The sequence below is a fragment of the Pholis gunnellus genome (assembly GCF_910591455.1).
Source record: "Pholis gunnellus genome assembly, chromosome: 19".
Classification (NCBI taxonomy): domain Eukaryota; kingdom Metazoa; phylum Chordata; class Actinopteri; order Perciformes; family Pholidae; genus Pholis; species Pholis gunnellus.
Genome location: NC_136546.1, coordinates 527,411 through 551,664, shown reverse-complemented (window position 1 = coordinate 551,664; position 24,254 = coordinate 527,411). Strand labels below are relative to the sequence as shown.

Below are 24,254 nucleotides of genomic sequence, written 5' to 3'. Positions count from 1 at the left end.
ATTACTTTGTATGGAGCCCATCTCTGAGCTAAGGGAAGTCACCGCTAGTGTCCATGTGTCCGCTGCCTACACGCGCCTGTGGTGTCGTCACGGACGCACTTGAACTTGAATCCCGTCCCACTCCACGGAGGCAGCCCCAGCCACACACACACTCACACAAGAAAAACACAGGCTGCATATAGTCTGCACACACACAAAAGCGGGGTCCTCTCAAGCAGAGCCGCTTTCATCGTGTGAGTCAACAAGAAGTAGCCTCGACACAGTGGGACACTAGGAAGCATCGGACCTGTGCTTGTTGGACGAGGAGGAGGAGGTGTCTTGTCTGCCCGCGTGCTCTCTTCTTTCTCTCCACCCCCCCCCCCCCCCCCTCGCGCTTTCTCTCTCAATCAGCGAGGCTTCTGCCACCAGAGCCAAGAGTTGCCGTTCCACGCACCGATGCCAAAACGCGCAGGAGGAGTCAGTGCCAAAGGGTCATTTTAGCGCACCACTGCTGAAATAGAAGGACTGTAGGGAATCCTAGAATAAAGAGGAGCCATTTGACCCCAGATGATATAATCATATCATTAAAACCAAGAAAAGGGGAAAGGAGCCAAATACGAACCAAAACCCATCACCAGTGGACTGCTCCGCGTACTTCATCTGTCATCACCGTCGCTGCAGAGGTGGGCAGTCCAGGATTTTTTATCTGCAAACGGTCATTGCGAAACATACCTGTGCATATTTCCTCTCATCTGCCGCTAGTAGCCAACTGCTTCCTAAAACTACACTTTGGCTTCCTCAATCCAGGTGTTGCTTCCTCCGAAGACGCTGCAGGACATTGTGGACAAACTGGTATTGCGCTCCTATCCTGTCCGACTCACCTTCGCGCGCATTAAAGTTGCAACTGAAGACTGTGAACAGTAGGGATTAGGAGAGGGAAAAGTTGGTCACCTGCTCGCCAGAGAGGACCGACACCACGGTCCAAGCCGACTCCAAGTGCCGTTCACCAGGCGATGCCAGAGTAAATGCCGGGGCAATGTCCCGCCGCAAGCAGGTGAACCCGCAGCACTTATCGTTGACGCACAGGGAGACAGTACGAGGTGAGTTTAATTCCTACAAGGCTACTCACTTCTCGTGTAATGAAGTGTACTTGTTCAAATGATTTATAGACTATGGTTTTAATTAATTCTAATTTTCAAGGAAAAATAAAAGTATTTATTTGGGTTTATATTCAGGCATTGTTTTTATTCTGAGTGCCGAACAACGGAGCTAATTACCGACAGTAACTTACATTTGTGAAAATAGATTTACCATGTGGAAAACACGTATTCAAATGAATTTGAGTACTCCTTGATATTGTTTTACACCTTTGAAAATGATCAACGCAATCCAGTGATATTTTGAATGCGCCTTTTGCTGCTTCATATCACTTAACTAGAGATGGTTTGGTGGGACTGTCGGACTAAATGTGTGTGTGTGTGTGTGTGTGTGTGTGTGTGTGTGTGTGTGTGTGTGTGTTTGTGTCTGTTTACACGCATGTGCCAGCATGCAACATTTCATCACAACACAATTTAGATTTTTTTCACCAGTGTCTTGCAACATGTGGCAACGTGTATATTTATGTACTTTGTTAAACATGTTACCCAATTGAAACAGTTGTTTCATACACATTTCATACACTTATTTGTTTTGTGACTTTGCACGGGGTAACTTGTATCTTAATTTAAATCTATTTTAATAAAAAAAATCTCCTTCTCTTCTACACACACACACACACACACACACACACATACACGCGCGCGCGCACACACACACACACACACACACACACACACACACACACACACACACACACACACACACACACACACACACAGTTTTAAATATTTTTTTTCTTGACACATAAAGGCCTTTTTGCACTTCAAGGTAACCTTTGAAAAGCTTAACATAAAATTGAATTGTGCAAATAAATATTTTCAGTTCGAAATCCCACCAAAAAAGAAAACTCAACACAAAGGAACGCGAATCTGAACTTTTATAAATACGATATTTCAAAAACGAAGGGTCATAACTTTGTTTGAAGCTTTTCAGAGCTGCGACCAAAATTGTATTTAAATTGCGCAGATTTAATCTGCGGGAGTATGTATTTTCTTCTTTGTGGCATACGATTAAAAAGTTCCATAATCCAATTTAAAATCAATTATATCAATCTAACCTTCATCTCCCAGCGCTCTGCTTTGCCTAAATCCAATTTCATAGAGGCCTAATCTGGGTAATTCATTGCAGAAGTTGATGATGTAATCTTCGGTCAATCTGTTTTGTGTTGGAAAGGGTTAGACGCATTCCGTCCCACCCGACACATTTAGCATTTAGACTAATCATTTACTTCATTCACATTGTCTCTCGCTCTCTCGCTCTCTCGTGTCACTGACTGTCTCCTATAGAGTTTTCACTTGCAAAAATTACGGTTATTTTAAAAGCAACGAGCAATGAGAAATCTAAATGTTTGCTATGACCGGTGTTTTTGTTTTCTAATTGAGAAAGTATGGCGCGTCCTCACCAGATTTCAGGCATGATGACAAATATTGATCCAGCTTGAATATAGATCTGACAGTTTATTCTCTCCACTGTCACAGTCAGTTAATTAAGGTGGTGACCAAGTTGTTACCCCTCAATACATTTACGATTGTGCAACATTTCACCTCAGGCATGTGTGTCTCTGTTCAACATTTACCTGAATTATGACAAATGATTGCATCGTTTTGCACATTTTCATTTGTCTTTAGGGAACTGGTACAAATTTGAACTAACTGTCAAATATTTGCTTTCCCTCTTTCCAGTCATGGGTCACTTTGTTTGACATCTTTTTTTTTTTTTTTTTACATATTAGTGAACCTCACAGCACCTGCTGTACAGTCAGCAAATACTCCAAACTGAACCTGGGGTGCTGCATGTAGATACTTGCCTAATTAGACTGATATTACTTGTCACAGATTAAGCTTTAAATTCCTTAATTTCCTTGTCCGAGCTGAAGCTGCGTTCAAGTGTCTCCAGGGTGCATCTGTTCTTGCCTAAAGCTGTTAATGACTGGTTTTAGTGTGAATCACCGCTGACCTGTCAGCAGAGACTTCATGTGTCAAACAACATCTTAAATTCAGATATTTGCAAATGCTGACAAATGTTCGATGTTCAGCTCAGTTGATGCTGCGCTGAAGTGGCTATTAGAGCAAGTGCTGTATGCTGAAACGCTGGGCTGCCATCTGGGCCTGAATCTCGTCCTACCTGTTCTTTCACATGATACACACGGTCTCCTGCTTGCTGAACTGTGGCCTCAATGACCTGAGAGGCACACATGTCAGATTAAGGAAGGACTGGACCTGCAGCTATTTTTTTTGTTTGTTTCTTTTTGATAGTATCAAGGAGATGAAATGCATGCCGAAACTGGACTTTGAACAGATCAGCAAACAAAAAAAAAACAATTGCCCTATTTTTTCGATCTAATTGTTCTCTCTCTACGGGAACAATGTGTTCTCGAGTGTGTGTGCACAGATGCACTTGTATTTGCATAAAACGCCTAAGCCATGTTTACCATATGTATATATCTTAATAATGACACCACTCCTCTCGCTATGATGGACGGAAGGATTTTAATGTACCTAACATTTAATGGCTGGAGGCTGCATGTCTTTGTTTCATTAAGCTGGGTGGGTCTGGAGAGGGCCAGGATCACACCTCAGGCTGGAGGATCTGAGAAGCGCTGGGGGTAAACCAAACCGTAATTTGATAAAGTCAACACGTATTGATGGCTTTGCATATGTACAGTGTCAGAGAACATTTAAGAAAAGAGTGGACCTTATTGTTTAATATTTTTAATATGACCTCGTCAGTAGGTCGGTCTCGAGGGCAGTGTCAGCTGCCAAGACCAGTCACATGTATGTCCTTACACCATTAATAATAAGAAGTTTGTGCAGGGTGCCGGCGTGTATCAACCACATGTCAGATCAGGGGTTATTCACTGTAACTAAACACGGCCTCGTCCCCTGCAGCCATGAGCTTATAGGTCACACTCTACTTGGAAGTGCGGAGAACCTGAATATCAGCATATTTCTGGATAGGCTTTTAGTTGAAGACTATGTTCTGGAGATCTACTTGCCAGGCCAGATGTCAAGAGGGACGTATAAGTGACTGTAACTGCAATGAATGCACACAATGCACAAGTTTGCACCAAGGAAAGCAGGCACACACGAATAGCATACACTGTAAAACCGTACTTATCACCATCAAAATGCACGACCACATATACAAACTGTTTCCGCACTAACAAATCACATATATCAGGCTATCCTGTCTAAGTTGAATTTGACCATCAGTTTACAGCTCATCCGTTGTTTTCTTAAGACTTAACATCCCCTCTCTGCTTTTTTTTAGGCTTTTTAAGTCAGTGGTTCAGTTTGGAGTCACATAAATGGCAGAGAAACCTTTGGAATATCGTTATGAATTATTTACACTTTAACGTGGAACGAGTGGTGTTTAGTATCACAGGCCCCCCTTTGTTCAGCGGCTGGTATTTCTTTAATATCAGAATTATTACAGATAATTGTTTTCTGGATCCAGCCGTGGAAACGCCTCGCGATAACTGTTTACTCTTAGAATTGGCATGCTACTTGTGAAACAGTTAATGTTTTCGTCTTTATTCGCACCATATGGCTGTCAAACGCTGGGGGAGAAACCCACCGTACGCACTGCAACACCACAGTAAATATTCACACACATTGTGGTAACCGGATGGTAATCTCACCGGAGATGATTGGTGAGCGATGTGTTATTTACTGTGTGCCAATGCAGTTTGTTCTCAGATTTTCTTTCTATATATCAATATTATTGAACACATTCAACCAATTTTGCAATGCTTCTTTTTTATTATATTTATTATTATATGTCTTAAAATTGTTTGGCAGATTAGATTTATATCCCCAAATGTCATGCCTCATAGCTTGCAAGTCATTTATAGCGATTTAGTGACAAGTCACAGTCAGCTGCAGAGCCGTATTTTGCTCACTTTCAAACTGATAATCTAAGATTTATGATAAGAAATGAGACTGCTACAGATTAAATGGTGATAAGATATTGAAACACACGGGCCTGGCCTTACACAACACATACTGTTGCAGCTCTCATTGGCAATCGCAGCCGAGAAAAAGGGATAGGCTAAGCGAGGCCGCTTGTTGTTTGAATTTTTTATTGCAACCATCTGCAATGTTGCTGGTGTCATTTATTTTCAATGACAGCGTGAATCTTACCCGACTTTCCCTGTGGGGTTTATAGGTGTGAGTGCTTGTGTGAATGAGTGTGTGTGTGTGTGTGTGTGTGTGTACATGAATTTTCAGCTTAGAAAATGGAAAGGGAAAACAAAGAAAGGGATACAGGTCTGAACCCATACAGTATAGTGGACTGTCATATGAGCGCCCCTGGCCTTCCTCCGCCTCTAACAGCAGAACACAGTGTGCAGCTTGTATTCAAATGTTGTGTAAGGTCAGGACTTGAGCGTCAACCGAAAACAGTTTCATGGTTTCTGTTTAATGCTGCTTTGAAGAATCTCATCAAATTCACATCATTAAATAATAACAAATGTTTCAGATTCCAGCAAAAATTCATTTTCTCAGTTTTCTTATTCAACTTCACCTTCTCCTCAGGCAACAATTAAAACAACAACAACACATTTATAAGCGTGAGTATACCAACACAATAATTAGGATAAGTGAAACTAATAAGGGCAATTCATATCAAAGGACATGAGACAAACCTCATATACCTACCTTGCAGGATTCACCTGGCCACTAGTGTGAATAGGTGTCACATTTTCACATACCCAAGTATTGTAATATTTGCAATTAAAAAAATGTCAGCTGCAAATTAAATAATCCCTCTCCTCTGACAACACAGTTTCTTCATTAAGTACTTTTTTGGCCGGACATTTGGAAATATTTTTTCAACCTTTTACACAACAGGAAATATCGGTGAAAGAGGCCCATTGTCTTCAGCTGTTTGTCCCATCTGGTCCATATTGTGCAGTGTGCAGCGGCAGTGGAGTGACTGACTGACTCTCTCCCCATCAAACTGATAGGGGGTGCTCTAAGGCTGCCTGACTTAACTCACACTTGATAAGGCAGAGTAGCAGGACTGTCATTTACTATAGCTCTGTGTGTGTGTGTGTGTGTGTGTGTGTGTGTGTGTGTGTGTGTGTGTGTGCAAGACACAGAGAGAACAAGAAAGAGAAATAAAGTATGTGTATATGTCATGTTAGACAGCTGGGTTTCATTGCGATCATCACGCCTTCCCAACGACGGCATGTTTGACAGTGCGTCTGCTCTGCTCTCTTAACTATCAAGCATGTTTTTCTCACATAGTTTATACAGAGTTAGACACTGTCTATTACCATGATAGGCTACATTCGTGTGTTATTCTCCTCACATGTGTGTTTTCCATTTCAGTGTGTTTGTGTCCATGGTTGATCTATTTTATTTTTTTCTGCAAGCATTCCATGTTCAGTTCCTTCTTGCACCTGTTTTTTTTTCTCACACAGGTGAGCCTCGGGATAGACGAGTGAGTGGATTTCAGTGAGGGGTGCGGTTTTTAGAAGGTGTCCGACTGATATTCCAGCGGCACGGTGACAGTGCCAACGCCTACTAATTTACTGCCTTCTGCCCCCAGGCCATGTCACTCAACCATATGTTAACAAACAGGCTCTCCTCTCTCGTCTCTCGCAGCGATGAAGTCAAGTTCAACTGCCCATGGTGTCTGTCATCTTGTTGACTTGGTGTCGTCTTCTAACTCATTTAGAACACACAAGGATGTGCGTCTTTAGCATCAGAAATAAGAGTGTGCCATATTGTTAGCTGAGCTCTCCTGCATAGTCCTACTTATATGCGTTGCACATATGCACACACGCATGCATGCGCACAGTTACTCGGCTTGTGTGAACACTCTGGAACGTTGCTTCATGTGAATCATGGTCACAAGCTGTGAACTGTAGGTAAATATGTGTTTGTGTTCCTTCTTTGCCGCCAAAGATTATGAGATGGAAATTATTTGGCAGGCATCCAGGAACCCATCTCCATTTAGAGAAAAGATATTTGGCATCGGATCATCACTCCAGGGCGAAGTGAGGGGACTGGAACGTGTGTGTGTGTGTGGGGGTGGGTAGGTGCTTGATTCATATAGTCGCAAAGACATATTTGAAATATAAAAAATTGGGAGAAAGAATGTGTGTAATATTCAGCCGGAACTGTGACAGAGTTTAACGGTTATGACTGGGAATTTAGAGGAGCAACGCCTCCCTGGCAGTTTGAGATAGGTTGATAAGAGAGTTTAGGATGTCTGCTTGATAACTACACCGAAACACAGGTACACACAAACCAGCACACACACTCTTTGTCTAATCTTTGCAATTATTAGGGTGTCATATTTGGAGAAAGAGAGAAAAGAGAGGCAGAGGGGAGGGGCGGGGATGCGGGTGCTAGAAGTAGAAGAGCAGCAGAGACAGGCAGGCAAAATGGCTATGTTCCTCTCCCAGGCACCAGCACCTCTCCCTGGGTACCCGCTCACTCAGACGCCCTAGAGTCTCTGGAGCTTCAGGTTTCCTCCGGGCTTTTTAGAAGAGGACACATTTTTTATACTGGTAGATTGGGGTAGTGTTTAAAAAATGGAGGTTGTCCATGAGGGATTTACGTTAAGCTGAGGGACTCAGTCTACGCCATAGGGGAGGTGGGGGGGAATGAATGTGCAATGGTTATTAATGACCGTGTCAGATCTGTGAAGAATGAGATTTACTCTCTTAACAGGACCCCGGGTTTGGCTTTATAGATTTTCTGTCTGTGGAGAATACTGTGCTCCAACTCACCTGTGTGCTGCTCCATTCATGTGCACACACACTAGACATGTCTCTTTTTTCTATCATTTTTCTTTTCTCTGTCTTATTCTGTGATCACATAAACACACGCACACACGCGTACACACGCACACGCACACACGCACACACGCACACGCACACACGCACACACACACACACACACACATGCTGGTGGATGTGGCCTACTCTACACTTTGTTCTGCACAAGCTGGGGCTCCCACATGGTGAAGGCAGCCGTACCTGTGACAGCTCAGTGTAGCGAAGGCCCTCACCGGAAACCCAGCCTGCACATTGAGATGAATAGCTTCCTGGCCACACACACATACACACACACACACACACACACACACACACACATACATATACATATAGTGTATGTGCTGGGTCCCACCCACGCAGATCTCTCCTGGATAAGGCGTGCAGGTGTTTGTCTAGGTAGCTTTACAGCAGCGTTGTTTTATGCCATGAAAGTGACACAGCTGTGAATGTAATGATCATCTCATTCAGTAGGGAGAGATGGCTTTTATCAGGAATAACTAAACCTGTATTATTTCTCTGCTTGTCTTTCACTGTCTTTCTTCTTGCTTTATTGAACTCTAGAAAAAACAAGGAACTGATTTACATCTTTCACCTTCCTCTTCTCATTTCTGTAGCAGAGGCCAATCATGATTCAGGGGCGGTATCTCCATCTCCGGAGCTGTCCACCCTCAGCCCTCGGAGGGTGGGCTCCAGGGAGCATGATATGCTGACCTGCGGCCAGTGCCAGACGAACTTCCCTCTGGGCGATATCCTGGTTTTCATCGAGCACAAGCGCCGTCTGTGCCGGGGGCCCCGAAGCGGACCGGAGTCCTTCTCCAAGCCTGGGGAGACTGGCGGGATCCCTGGCATTCCCATCTCTCCAAGGGCCACGTCACTGGAGCTGGGTAGAGGGTCCATTCCGGTGGAGGTGGGCATCCAGGTGACCCCCGGCAGAGAGGAAGATCTAGAAAGGAGGCTGACTCCGGCCAGAGGGATCTGCCCCAAACAGGAAAGAGGAGGTACGGAGACTGGAACACACTGTGCATCTAAATGAAGATGCAGTTAGCTAAGCAGCTAAGCTGCTCAATTCTAAGTTTTGAATAGAACTCTCTTGTCAGTATAGATGCACATATCTTAAACACACACACACACACACACACACACACACACACACACACACACACACACACACACACACACACACACACACACACACACACACACACACACACGCACACACATCTCTCACCTGTCCAAGACAGATAGCTCTCTTTAAAGAATCCCAGCTGCTTGTTATTTTGACAGTGGCCTTCAGGAGGGATTAATGTAGCCTGGGATGGTTTCATTAGTGAGTGAGAGCCGCACTGTATGTCTATTCTGCTCCGTTCTAAGTAAAACATCACACACACACATGCACACAGAATCACACACACCGAACAAACTGGCAGGCCTGAAGGACTTCTTCAACTGAAACCAATTGTGAAAGGCGAGGAAGAAGGTGATAGAGGAGCCGCCCCCAGTGTGTGTGTGTGTGTGTGTGTGTGTGTGTGTGTTTGTGTTTTTTTTTTGCCCGTGTGAGTGCACATCACGTGTCTGAGCATTTGTAAAGAAATCCTGCAGCATATGAAAAAAAGGTTAAGAAAGCTGATTAAAATTCATCTGAGTGCGTGGTGAGGAGAAGGGGATTAATAAAGCAGCAAGGCCGTTCATCTGGCTGTGGGGGGGGGTTGAGGCCTGTAGACTGCCAGCGCTGCAGGGAAACCAGTTCAAAGTTATCAGAGGAGACAGTCACCATCACACCCGAGAGCTGGGAAGGCTATCCAGGATTACACAGACTCTAGTAGACTAAGAGGGACTTGGTTAAAGGAGGGAGACGGCCAGAATGACATGTAAAATGATTATACAGTTAACACAGAAACTGGTCACCTCAGTGTCTTAAACTGGTATGAAGAGACTTAAATAGCAAAGGGTATAGACTTATGCATTATATTAAATGATATGTATGTACATGAAATGCATTCTAGTCCTATAAGGTCTTTATAATGAGTAGTCCTCAGAGAATAATGCTATAAAACAGTAAACATTGTTATAATATTATTGGAGACCTGTAAAATTCACACATTATATTTTTCACAATATTCTAATTATTAAAAAAAGGAAGCTTTATGCTTGCGTTATACTGCATTAGGAGAGACTTTTAAATGTAGTTTAGTTTCAATGTTGTTTTGTATGACACACACACATTCAGCTTTTACTGTATGGGTTGTTAAAGATTAAACTGGTCCGCAAAATATTGTAAAAAAATCCCTTAAATGTATAACGTTTGGGACAAAGGACATTATAGACACATTTGATTAATAAACAGAATCAAAGCTAGTGTAGACATCTTTTGTCATCACTATATGCACAGTTTCTGTGTGTGGACACCATCTTTTGCAGTGGGAAAGATGTATTGCAGGAGATCACAAACAACATGCCAGCACAGTGTTGGATGCTGCAGATAATATTTGAAAATAAAAAACATGACAATTTTGCAGAAATTCTTCAAGTAATTTCTTTAGTTAAAAATAAAAGTTAAGTAATTGTTCAGTAATACTTTGTCAATTTTCAGAGCATTAAGCGTCGTTTTGCAGCAACTCACCTAGAATCACCTAGAAGTCCTTTTGCTGTCGAATAAACAGATGGAACTTTTAAAAAAAGCGTATGCATTAAAAAGTCTCAACCCAGTTTGTATGGCAGTGTGTCTGTTAGGTGGTCAGAAGACAAACATTAAGCGTTAGTGTGTGAGTCAGCTGTTAGCGTGGCAGTCAGTTAGTCACTTAGACAGACAGACAGACAGTCTTATCACTAAGAGAACAGGACATGAAAGCACTCCAAGCCCCAAATGAAAGAGAGGAGGGGAGCTTTGTTCAACACATTAGATTTCCACTTAAGGCAGTCTCAGGTTTCAACCAAATTAGATTACATTATTAGGTCTAATTAAGTCCAGTGTGTAGCACACACACACTCACTCACACACACACTCACACACACACATACACACACACACACACACACACACACACACACACACACACACACACACACACACACACACACACACACACACACACACACAAATATCATCACATTTCCTAGCACTTGGTATTGAGAACTTTGCAGCCAGGTCATTCACAAATATTTGCAGCACAGGTGACAAAAAATATGCATCAAACCTGCACACACAATGCACATATACTCATAATAATCATCTTGCATGCATGAAAAGCTTGTGCTGTGTGCATAACCCTTAACCCTCTGTTCCCCGGGATTGTTTTTCTTTTTTTTTTCACCTGGTTGTGTTTTATAACATCCTGTCTGGCCTCTTTGTCTGTCAGCCTGCTTGCTTAAACTGCAAACATGCTGCAAGGCTAGCAGATTCAACCCCAAAAGGTGCAAACACACTCACACAAACACACACAGACACACACACTCTCTCGTACTCAGTGTAGATGAAAAATAGCCCTTCTGTGGCCTATTTTTTTCCCCCTTGAGTTTCTCTTGCTGATGCATGCACTCTGTGGGTATATGTGTGGGCTCTATCAGAGTATGTTAATACGTGTGTGTGCCTTGTATGAATTTGTGCATGTGTGTGCGCAATGTCTGTGAAGAATGATGCGTGTCACCAGGCAAGCGAGAGGTTGTCGCTAGGGGAGCGTTACCATGCTAAGACGACCCTGGCCCTGCTTTGAACCCCTCCCAGGACGGCTGCCGGGCCCCCTCGGAGCACTTTAAGACATCCAGTACATAAGGGCAAAGTCACATCATGACAACCTCTCTCTCTCTCTGTTTGTCTCTTTCTTTCTCACTCTCAAACACTGTGTATAGATGACATGGTAAATATTTCATGAGACGACAGCGACATCCTCAACATCTCTCTCTCTCTCTTTATCTCTCCGTCCACCTCTGATCTCCCTGCTGTCACTTTTGTGGGCAAATCACCATATTAGGCTGAAGATTCTGATTTGGTTTGTTTCGTTTAAGCTACTTACAGGCGTGATTTGATACCAGATTTATGATCAAAGAATCAAAACGAGATAACCGCCACTTTAAAACTGTCACACCTACATGTACAAGTTTTTGTGAAATTGTGTTTAAGTGCAAGCTTGTTTTTAACTTGACAAGATCACTTTTTTTTTCTTAAGCCGGTGGGCAACAAGGAATTCTTTTACACCAGTAATGACTCATGATTGTTTCTGGATGAAAACATGCGGTGTAACCTATAAAACTTATCGTGAAAATCTTCAATGTTCGACACTTGTTTCATTCTTTTCATTTTCCACACCTCACCACTGGTGTGGATTTGATGGTGTCTCTCCCATCTTCCCTTCTTCCTTCTCTCTGTTTCTCCCCCTATCTTTCTTTTTTTCTTTTTGCCCCACCACCCAATGCTCCTTTAATCACCTGGCTTGCTCTCATTTCCATATTAAATAGGCTTTAATCATGAAAAGCAATCAGGCGTTTGCATATTCATACCTTCCCCTGTACGCCGGCTTCCCTGTCTCGCTCCAGTGCCAAGCAGCCAGTAATCAGTAGGCAGGCGGCGTAATGCCATAGCCCCGGCCCATCGCATGAAAACACACACACTGTGTGAGTTAGAAATAACTTCACATGCTACTTACACATTATCTCGACTCCAAGAGAGAGAGAGAGAGAGAGAGAGAGAGAGAGAGAGAGAGAGGGAGAGAGAGGGAGAGAGAGAGGGAGAGGGAGAGAGAAAGAGAGAAAGAGAGATGGAGAGAGAGAGGGAGAGGGGTAAGAGATAAAAAAAGAAAGATGGCGAGACTGATCCCTGATTTGAGCTGCGAATATTTGTACAGAGGCTCAAGGAAAAGTCGATTTGCATAATGACTTTGTAGTTTTGCATTAATCACATTTGCATATGAAAATGCGTTAATTACTCCTGATGATTTAAAAAAAAACTTGCTTCATTTGATGTCCAAGCTCTGGGGTTGTGATTAGGGGTTACATGGTGGCAGTTGTGTATGTGGTGTGTATGTGTGTGTGTGTGCCTGCAAGTGCAGTCTTTGTGTGTTTATGTGTTTTTACATGAGTGTTTTGAATGCTTGCCAGGGAATTTATCTTGTGTCCGCTGTTAGGCATTTGTCTCTTTTTTCATTTTCTGATTTGTGTGTGTGTGCATTTCCCAGTTTCTGTGAGTGTTTCCTAATTCTACTGTGGGAAAACCAGAGTACACTCAATACATTTTTTGCTAACATGAAAACACTGTAATTCATAATACCATATCTCCTTTTCATGTATTTGTCTTTTGAATTTTTAAGCTGCAAAAGTGGAAAAGAGTAAGAGAAAGGACAAGACAAGATATAGCAATATTAGAGGTATTTAAAAGACAAATCTATCTTTGAATGTCAACATGATACACATTCCTGGACATTATAGACATTACCTTTGCTTAGAAATAGAATAGAGAATGTTCCTTTTTGAGGTTTACATTGTAATGCGATTTGTTTTACTGCAACGACATACACAAGCTTGGCGAAATTTAATTTTTGTAACAAGAGTTAAATACAAAATATGACTTGCTCTGGATAAACAACTGCAGTCACACCCATCACAGCCACTTATAGGCCCTGGTTGAATCTAAGAAGTCAATAATTCACTGCATGCAAATAACTATTTGTCATTGCAATCTCTAAATTTAAATCCTTACAAATTAGTGAAAAAGCAAGATTTGATAAGATTAGCAGTGATAATGCTCCTGCAGAAACACAGAGCAAAACATGCCTCAAAAATGAAGGTCAAATAAATTCACTATTTGCATCTATAAGCATTAGGTGTCACATACAGATCTGTGTGTGTGTGTGTGTGTGTGTGTGTGTGTGTGTGTGTGTGCAATTACAGTGTATGTGTTCCTGCCTGTGTATGGGCCCCTAGAGTTGTTGGCCCATAACACTGCGCCTCAGACAGGACCACCCCAGGGGCCGTCTGACTCTGCTTGTGTCTGTCTGTCTGCTTCATCCAGCAGGGTCAACTAGGTCTATAAGGGCTGCTAGAATGGCACAGCTGCACATGCACACCGCCACAGCTACCTGACACTGACACACACACACACACACACACACACACACACACACACACACACACAGATAAAAATGTACATTTATGCATGAAAACGGAAACTCAACATGCATGCTGGAGTACACATAAGAGCCACACACACAAAACATGTGTGCGTGGTGGAATGCATACAATGACTCCCATCTCCCACCAAAACACACTCATGCACAAGGACACACACACACACACACACACAGCTTAAAGGCTCCCACATGAAGGCATCAAACGCTCCACAGCCAGCTTTATGGCACTCATATGGCAGCAGATTTGATATTTTCCTACCACAGCGGGGGAATAAAACTCGCCACTAATTTGGACTGCGAGCGCCACCGCTAACTTTCAGCATGTGCCGATGGACTGTGTCTTCCAGATGTGTGGACTCTTTGCTCCTTAACAGCCTTACTTAAGAGGCATTAGAAACCTCACACCCCGTCCCTGTATACGCATGGAGAGTGATGATGGCGCTTTGGTATTCAACACAAACATGCTACTTTGTGTTGAGCTCTGAGTGAAGTGCTGATGTGAACTTCATGGTCTCGCTGCTGTGGACCATAAGTTGTCTTGTGTCAGTGGGAATCTGTGAATGTGTTTATGTTCTTTGCATAAATAGCTATAATCAAGGCAATTTCACTGCTGCACTGTAGTTATTGGAGTTTGCCCTCACTTCTCCTCTCTGGCTGTGACATTTGATAACAGGTGTGCTGTCATCAATGCTGAGTAATGTTGTACATTTCATCAAGAACCTACTGTAATTACAGTATAAGCATGCATGTCTATGTACACTTTCAAATGCTCACAAATGCAAAACCCCAAATGAGAACCTGCACAGCAACATGTGCACCTTTCTGCCACTCTGGAAACACTCCTTATAGAGGTCTTCATGACAGACGTGCAGATAAACCCTCATGTGTCTGTGTGTGTTCAGCTATTATGCAGTCTGCCAGGCATTAGTGCATAACATATAATATGCCCCTTTCAGGAGTAAATGGGGAGATTTTCTGACCCGGGCGTTCACTCACATTTTTCTTTTGAAAAGTAGCGTGTGTTTGCCTTTGGGAGGAAAAGGGCTACCATTAGTATTTGTGAAAAGGAAAAGAGACTGCGCTTGTTAGCAAGTCAGACATGGGTAATCCTACTTGCTCCAATGTTGTTGTTCCTTTCCTCTTATCTTATTAGCGTCCTACTCTGATTGGGTGGGATTGTGGGAGAAGAAAATGAGGAGACAGCGTTTATGGCTGTATTTTGCTTTTACAGGCTGCTTCCCCACAAGAGATATTGAAAGCCTTTCATGGTACACTTACGATTGCCCTTATTTCATCCACTTATTTGTCTCTAGCAATTACTCCGAGAGAGAATGCTAGACACAAACACATGATGAACGTAAGCTGCTTTATGTCGGTTTGTCACTTAGATGTAAATCAGGGGTGTGCATACTGATACAACATTGATACAAAATATAGTATTCTGTCATACACAGTGGCTTTTTCCTGTAAGCAGTTAAGGTTGAATGAAGTCGAAAGAAAGATGCAAAAACAGAGAAATTATTTTTAATGTAACGTTAAAGGGTCAGTTCAACAAGGTTTTGATATGCATACGTAAAGCTGAGATGTCTACCTCCACCACAATACATGGCATTTAAAAATGCAATTTAACATTTAAAAAAATAATAATAGCAGCATCGCACAATTTTCATAGGTAATCATTTTTTTTTTGGAAAGACACATTGATGTTAAATATTTCAAACAGTTTTTTAATGAAGTGGGGACTACAGAGATGTATGGATGGGGGAGGCATCTTAAAACCTGGGTAAATATAACCCAGCTTGGATAGATTGTTTTATCTATTGGTTGAACAGACACTTGAGAGGAGGCGTACAGTTGTCCTCCGGGCTTTATTCACTAGAAATACGACTGTGTCTGTTCTTTTTTCTTTTTTTTACTTTCACTGTAACAAAAAAAAGTACTGTCATCTATGAGAAAAGTGGAGAAACATCTGCTCTGGTCTGCTTCTTGGAAGACAGAAGGCTTGCACTGTCATGTCCATAGATGGCATTGCAGACATGGGAGTTAACTGCTCAAGGTTAAGGGGCTACACTCTCCCTGTGTACCGCCGTAACTTATATTTTCCAGAAAGCCCTCTTCTCTGTGTCTGCCTTTCCCAGAGCTGAGTAGAGCAAGCCAACATGAAATAAAGCTGAAGATGTTATCAGGGTGATTGGTGCCAGCGGAGCTTGTCTGGGCCTGTGGTCTGGCGGGGCAGCGCCGGCACGTACCAACGCGCACGCGCGCGTGTGTGTGTGTGAGTGGCTGTGAGTGTGTTTGTGTGTGTGTCCTAAAGGCACTGGATAGATGAAAGCTTTCTTTAACCATAAGCTATGCAGGAGCCGTGCCAGGAGCAAGAAATGTATCAGTGTGATAACAGCCAGAAAGACAGAGAGAAAACAAGAGACAAAGAAGTGGCAGAGAGAGAAAAAGAGAGAGAGAGAGAGAGAGAGAGACAGAGAGAAAGAGAGAAAGAGGGAGAGAGACAGACAGAGGGAGAGAGAAAGAGGGAGAGAGATAGAGAGACAGAGAGAGAGAAAACAAGAGAGAAAGAAGTGGCAGAGAGAGAACGAGACAGACAGACAGAGAGAAAGAGGGAGAGAGACAGAGAGACATAGAGGAAACAAGAGGGAAATAAGTGACAGAGAGAGAGAGACAGAGAGACAGAGAGGGAGAGAGAGAGACGGAGAGAAAACAAGAGCGAAAGAAGTGGCAGAGAGAGAGAGAGACAGAGAGAAAGAGGGAGAGAGACAGAGAGAAAACAAGAGGGAAATAAGTGAGTGAGAGAGAGAAAACAAGAGAGAAAGAGGGAGAGAGACAGAGACAGAGAGAGACAGAGAGAGAGAGAGAGAGAGAGAGAGAGAGAGAGAGAGAGAGCGAGAGATAGAGGTCACAACGTAACCCACACGGGGAGGCCTGAGGCCAAAGTCAGTAATAACCCCCCCCCCCCACACAACACATAATGCAGACATAATGCAACATACACACCCAACACACGTTTGTATGTGTGTGTGTGTGTGTGTGTGTGTGTGTGTGTGTGTGTGTGTGTGTGTGTGTGTGTGTGTGTGTGTGTGTGTGTGTGTGTGTGTGTGTGCGTGCGTGGTGAGGTATTCAAGGTTAGATTATCCAGACAAGCCAAGAGGACGGTTTGACACACCTGAGCATGTTTCAGGACTCATGAGAGAGAACAGAATTCACCTGCAGACATGACCGTTGCGATGCTAATAATGTTGTGTAACCAGCCTTCACTGGATCACAACATTAGCTTATAGACGAGACACAGAGAGGAGAGCACAGAGTCTCATGTTACCTTATTGCATCATAATTTGTTTAGACGTTTTTTTTTTCTATCGGCATCGTTCTTCTTAATAGTGTGAGGGTCTCACATATAGCATTGCTACACATAACAATATTGGGAACTGGAGCTCTAGATAACAGGTGAAATGATACACATATTCTTGTACCTGCTGAGAGCTAACCTGACTCTGTCCAAAGGTCACAAAATCCATCTGCTAGCACCTCTAAATCACACTGATCACAGTAACATGTTACATCTTGTTTGATTCATTTGTGCAAAAACAGAACAGTACAGATCAACTGAGGGGGCTCCAAGAAGTCACTGCTCCGTTGCAAGAAATAATCCAGTGCACAACCGCCTGTAAAACCACAACATGGTGTTTTGACACTTCAGCTAATCTGACCAGCTCCTTGATGAATCCTTATATTCAAGAGAGAGAGGCAAAAAAGCAAATGTTGTTTTTACCCAAACGTTGAACCGTTGCTTCAAGAGTTCCAAGCATATTACACACCCACATCCTGCTTTTCAAAATGGGCTTCACGACCTCTTTTCCAAGATCGTGCGAAGCTGTTAAATATAGAGCTTAATATCTGTGGTCCATTTTTTATGTTAACACTCTCTGCTTTTGTTACTCCTGTTTAGTAAGCTAACACTTTGTAGATAGCTTGCAAATTGGTTTCAGATGATGCACCACTCCTGTGCCTTCTCCTGTGACTGTCACAGCCATTGCTTTGTGTTTGAACGTGAGGAAAAAGCACTGTATCCTCTCAAAGTCTTAAGTAGCCAGAATTACATAAAAAACTGCAGAATTTGTGGAGTAATAGTGTATTAGATCATGAATGTTCAGACTCTCTTTCCCAATCACTGGAATGCTCTCTACGCCATGTCTGAAGCATGTGAGGGGCAAGTTTTATAGCGGGCTGATTGGGTTGGAAGGGCCTGTGTGCTTCATTCAGGGCCACGGTGGTATTTTCCTGTGGGCTGCTAGTTAAGTGGGACTGACTGCTTGGCTCCAGTGGGCAAAAGCCAGCTGGGGACCATTACTACTGCTGAAAGAATATAGCACCCTGTCACAGAATGGAAGCCTGAGATACACACAATGAGCATGTGCCTGCAAACATATGCCTACGTACATGGATGATACCATACACACATACATCACAAACAGAGGCACAAAAGAACAGTTATTTCCTATTTTCTCTTTCTATTTTTACACGCACACACATACACACACACACACACACACACACACACACACACACACTTACACACAAACACACACACACACACACACACACACACACACACACACACACACACACACACACACACACACACACACACACACACACACACACACAAAAGAAAGGTAAACTGAACGCGCATGTGACGTGTCAAAAGGAGACGTGCATATCACGGGTTGAGATGAGCACTGTGTCTCCATGCTTATGCTCAATTTAATTTAGTTTGGTTTAGTTGACCATTTCTTTAAAATGATTGACCCAATGAAAAATGTAATATACCCACAAAACAGAATTTGCGAGTCACTCACATGTCAAAGTCAATTTCCTATTCACTGCCAGCGAATAGGAAATTTACTTTTTGGACGAGTGAGCGTTCCCGAGGGGTACGACTGGAGCTCATTTGGATGTAAAACCTTGAACAAACATTGTGTGAGTCCACAAAGTCGGTCTCCATTTCATTGTCAAAGCAGCTTGAATTTTTGTCTCTTGATGCCGTCACCTATTCAAACATTTTGGTGTTTTTGCGCTCGTCTGTAGCATCAGTGGGGACCTTTTCTGGAAAATATTTCACCTTGTAAATATTCTATTTATTAATTGTGGATTTATCCTTTAATTCAGCATGCTTGCACCCCTACAGTTCAACCTAGTGGTGACGCCATTGGTTTTTTATTGTAGGCCTCTGCTTTCCCTGCTGCTGTGTCATGGTAAAATGGGTATGTGATGAGAGATTAAAATGGTTGTACTTCTATTGAAATGGAAATGCAGGAGATAAAGAAAAACAAAGTGCAATTCTTCTTCTGTGTCCCATACTGTCTGCCATTCTCTTTTTTCCTCTTTTGTTTTCCTCTTTTCCGCCCTCCCGTTCCCTCTTTCATCCTCTCCTCCATCTTGCTCCCATGTCTTACATCTTCTCGCAACTACAAGCACGAATGAGTGTCATCCATTTGTCACATGACAGACAGCAGACCCCACAAGTGTGTGCACATAAACTAAAACACACACAACACACACACACACACACACACACACACACACACACACACTTACGCACACACAAATACAGGTGCTGGGACCAGTTAGGAGCTGATGCAGATGAGTCAGGCTTAGAGAAATGCCAATGAGAGCTTAGCTAATGCACTTTATGGAGCGCCCTTTTTCTTTTCATTCTTTCTTTTTTTTGTCTATCTCTTTCTCCCTCCCTCTCTGTCCTAGAAGCCGAGCCAAAAGTCATAGCTCTTTACTGACAGAGAGACCTTTGCAGTTATTTTTCACAGATCATCCTATGTGCCCTATGTGGAATAGCTTGCGGTGACGTGCTCCCTTGGTCGTGCTACATGAGAGTCTGTTCCACTCATGCATTGTTGTACAGCTGGAGTCGCTCAATGTGTGTGTGCGTGCCTGTGATCAAGTTGTTGGAGATACCTGATCCCTTTTATTGTTCATTTGACCCGCATCCCAGGACGCATGAGGGTCAGGGTGGAGTACCTTGTACAGGTGCTCAGTGTGGACATAAGAGCAAAGGAAGAGAATAAGAGAGAGCGAGAGAGAGAGAGAGAGAGAGAGAGAGATAACTGAAGAAATAGAAAATATATAGAAAATATTTTTTCTAGCAAACACATTGAGGAGCACTGTTTCTTTAAATCCTCTCTCAGGCATTTCAGCTGATCACACACACACACACACACACACACACACACACACACACACACACACACACACACACACACACACACACACACACACACACACACACACACACACACACAGATGTATATGGTTAGCAGGCCGAAGCTGGTTTGAGTTAGCATGGAGCCAGTCACACTGTGTGAGAGCCTTACCCCCTGCCTGCTACTGCCACCCTCCACAGTCTCTTTCCTTCTTTCTGTCTCTCCAGCTCTCTCTTTGTGTGACAGTGAGCGCCTGCTCGCTGAGTTTACATACCGGGCTCCCAATGCCCTATGAAACACTACACACGCACCTACACACACGCGCGCACACACACACACACACACACACACACACACACACACACACACACACACACACACACACACACACACACACACCTACACACAAGGTTGATCTGCATGGCCTTGTGTCTCCTGATTAGCCACCTTCATGACAAACAAGCCATCAGAGCACTGAAGAAGGAGGAGAAGAGCAGGAGGGATGGATGGGAGATGTGAGCAGGAGAAGAGGAGCGGAGTTGTAAGGGGGTGGGGGGCAAGGGGGCTAGGTGAGGAGGCTGGGACCCCTGGGGACCCCGAGATCACAGCCATGCTAATGAGGAGCTGCTTTGCCAGCAGCAGAGGTGTCAGCTAACCCCTGACAGGTGCACACACGCGTACTCCCAGGGCTTGTGCCTGTGTGTGCATGTGTGTGTGTGCTGTGAGGTTGTGTGGGAGGGGCTGCAGGGGCAGGTTTGTGTCCCAGTGGCCTAGCCTGCGGGCGGCTTTGTTCTGTATGCAAATCCGGCAATGTGGCGTTCTGTCGCCCTTGATGGAATGTTGGAGCAGTACGGCGAACCTGACCCCAGGAATGCCACAGTGACATGTGACATGTACTGTAGTATATCGTCTGCCTTCTCAGGCCTGGAACCACACTGTCTTCTGTTTCTACAGTTAAGCAACATTATTCTACACACTCCAAACTTGTGCTAAATTAATATAGAGAAGTTGGTGGCCTGGCGTTCAAAGGCTACTCATTTTCAATCACGATTTTTTTTTTCCTGAGCTTCATAAGAGTTCATTTGGCATCAGTGAGCATTCATTACCATCCAGTGTCAGCTGTGGAGCTTCACTGTGTCCATCTCTTCGAGGGCTGAGCCTGTGGATTCTCGTTATTCTTCTGTGGTTTTATTATAAATCCCTCTGGATTAGAGCATCTGATAAAGACCCCAAAATGTAAGTGTAATGTAAATACAGGGAGCTCATGCTTCGAAAACATAAATCAAACTCAGGCTGGGGGCACGGCAAATGTGAATTTCTAAATTAAACAGAAATCCACATGTCTCCACCATACGCCTGGTGTCTACTTCAACCCCGCCAAGCTCACACCAACTTTTCTACGCTGGCCATATGCAAACAGTCAATACCATGGCTCCCCTTCATTCACTGGCATTTTGTTTGTACTTTTTAAGGCAAAATCATGGCTATAAAAGGCAATCTGGAAAGAATAAAATCTGATGTAAAGCTCAGATCTCAGTCCCTGAAGACTGGGTTAATTGGCCCGGTGGTTTAGTAAAAAAACAACCCAGGAGAGAAGGAGAGCATTATTACTGGCCCACCTCAGCTCCACTCATGTGCCAATGTTTTAATAACTTCCTCCAGGCCTCCTGGCCCTTAGCCCTTGTTTTGTTGCACAGGACAAAGAACTGTGCTCCTAAACTGCTCTTAGGTCTGTATTGTGTTTGTCTGTTTCATGCAAGTCTGCCTGGGTGGACACCTGGGCAGAAATATTACTGCTAAGTCAAAGATTTGGACTATTTCAACGGAATGACATCACCCTGTAGCTTTACAGGCATTTGTACTGCCTGCAAAATGACCAATACCGGCAAAATTCATTTCATAATGCAGCTTCATATTACAGAATCCAGCTTTGACTCCATGTAATTTAACCTTTCATCTTATTCACTACACAGCATATGTGTGTGTGTGCGTGTGTGAGTGTCAGTGTGCGTGTCTGTGGGCATATGGTGTGCAAGAGTAAGTTGTCCGATTTGGTCTAGCATCAGTGACTACGTGGAGAGGAGAATGTAACTATTCTAACTGGTAGTTGACCTTGGCGGTCAGCAGTGGAGGGGTCCCTGCCTTGTCAGGCAGACGACTGTAATTACTACAAACTGAAGCATGACACGGCCCACCGTGATTCTTTAATGAAGGCTTTTATTGGCCGGAGCACTGAGCAGCGACAACATCTATCTATCTATCCATCTATCTATCTTTATATTCTCTTTTGTTTTCCTCCCCTCCTCCCCTTGCTTGCTTGTTTGGGAAGTTGATTAAATTTGTCTTTGTCCGTCATTAGGCAGCAGCCATCAGCTGCCACTCTATTAGCTGCCATGCTTCCTTTAACAGCATATGGCATGGCTGTGTAAGATATGACAAGATGCAAATATGTTGGTGGTGGGGTGGAAGGTTGTAGGGGTATATAATAGTTTAGCTTGTATTGATGAAGCCATGTGTGCAGACCAAAAGACATATAAGAATAATAAGAACAACTATTTGATAAACTGAGAGAGATCATCAATCCCTCTGCCAATCTCTCATCTTCATTTCATATTGATCCTCATGTGTTGATGAGATTACACAGCTCCCAAGTCTATAGACCCCTCTTGGTCCCCGGGGGCCATGTAAATACCCTCTATGTGTGTGTCACTGTACGTGCATGGCCAGACGTGCCCAATCACGCCTGGCCCTTAAAGTCCCTCCACCTCTCTTCTTACCCCCTCTCCTCCTCTTCCCTCTCCTCTTTCACTCTCTTCTCCACGTTCAAGCTGTTAAGCTGTCCAGCTCTTGGCTGCCAAGCGGCCGTGTGAAGCCTCGCCAAACTAAACACGGGCAGGCAGCCCGCCACTCGCCCCCCACACACACACACACACACACACACTGTCACACACACACACACACACACACACACACACACACACACACACACACACACACACACACACACACACACACACACACACACAAATGCACTGACATACAAGCACAAAAATACATCCACATAAATGTCCACACACATGCGCATTCACACGCTTGTACACACACGTTAGTAGCAGGAGTCAGGTCATGTGCCACACCACACAAACAGTGAGAGAGACGGCTACACCAGAGCCCCACTAATAGCAGAGAAAAACAGACAGAATCAGTAAATGAGCCCCTCATTAACTTTTTCTGACCCTTTCTCCCCTGGGGAAAGCCAAACCGATCACACCGCCAAATCAGCTTCCTGTACTAGACACTGATCCAACATCAGCCTTGGCTCATCTGTTCTGCACGATACAAGTGTGTGTGTTACTGATATGTGCTGTGAGAGAAGCCGGAGACAGGGAAGGAAAGGGAAAAGAGAATATCGCCACACATGTAACTGTACTGCCTGCGTTTTACATTCCATGACTATGGTTGGCTTTGAGGCAGCCATCTTACTGTAAGGGCTCTGTTCTTGATCACACAAGACTGTGGGCAAAAGTCATTTCGCCGTCTTTATTTTCTCCCTCCAGGCTTCAAGCTTTGGGACCACCGTACCAACTCGACTCCACTTGCGGTAGCTGCTGCTGATAAAGTAGATGCAGATGCCTTGCAAGCAAACACAAGACTGTGTTCAATGCTAGCCTGTGTTGAATTAGATGAATCCTGGCCAAGGCTCTTTTTCTGACTCATAAGCGGGCTGACACGGCCGTGCCATAGTGACTGATAGATTCATTTGGCATTATTAAGTCGTGCCATTTAAAAGGCCAATTTTTCTCTGAGTGACATAGAGTTTGTATGTGTGTGCGTGAGTGCGTGTGCGTGTGTGTGTGTGTGTGTGTGTGTACAGTCACAACAAATCACTGTACTGTAGTTGTTATTACACCAGTGACGTAGAGCTTTATTTCATGTGGATGCTGTGTTAAGACCCCAGGGGGCTTTACTGTTTACACATGG

At 43.7% G+C, this 24,254-nt stretch overlaps 1 protein-coding gene across 3 annotated transcripts in view; it reads left to right on the top strand.

The window, feature by feature from the left end:
• Nucleotides 1-455: 455 nt before the first annotated feature.
• Nucleotides 456-24,254, top strand: part of bcl11bb (BCL11 transcription factor B b) — a 28,099-nt gene continuing 4,300 nt past the window's right edge. Inside the window, exons 1-3 of one of the 3 annotated variants that reach the window (XM_079180780.1) lie at nt 456-662; nt 787-1,079; nt 8,542-8,925. In XM_079180780.1, coding sequence (XP_079036906.1) covers nt 1,016-1,079; nt 8,542-8,925 — 448 coding nt within the window. In that variant the 5' untranslated portion in view covers nt 456-662; nt 787-1,015. Of the gene's footprint in view, nt 1,080-8,541; nt 8,926-24,254 lie in introns of all 3 variants that reach the window. The other 2 variants (XM_079180781.1, XM_079180779.1) reach the window with 2 other exon arrangements.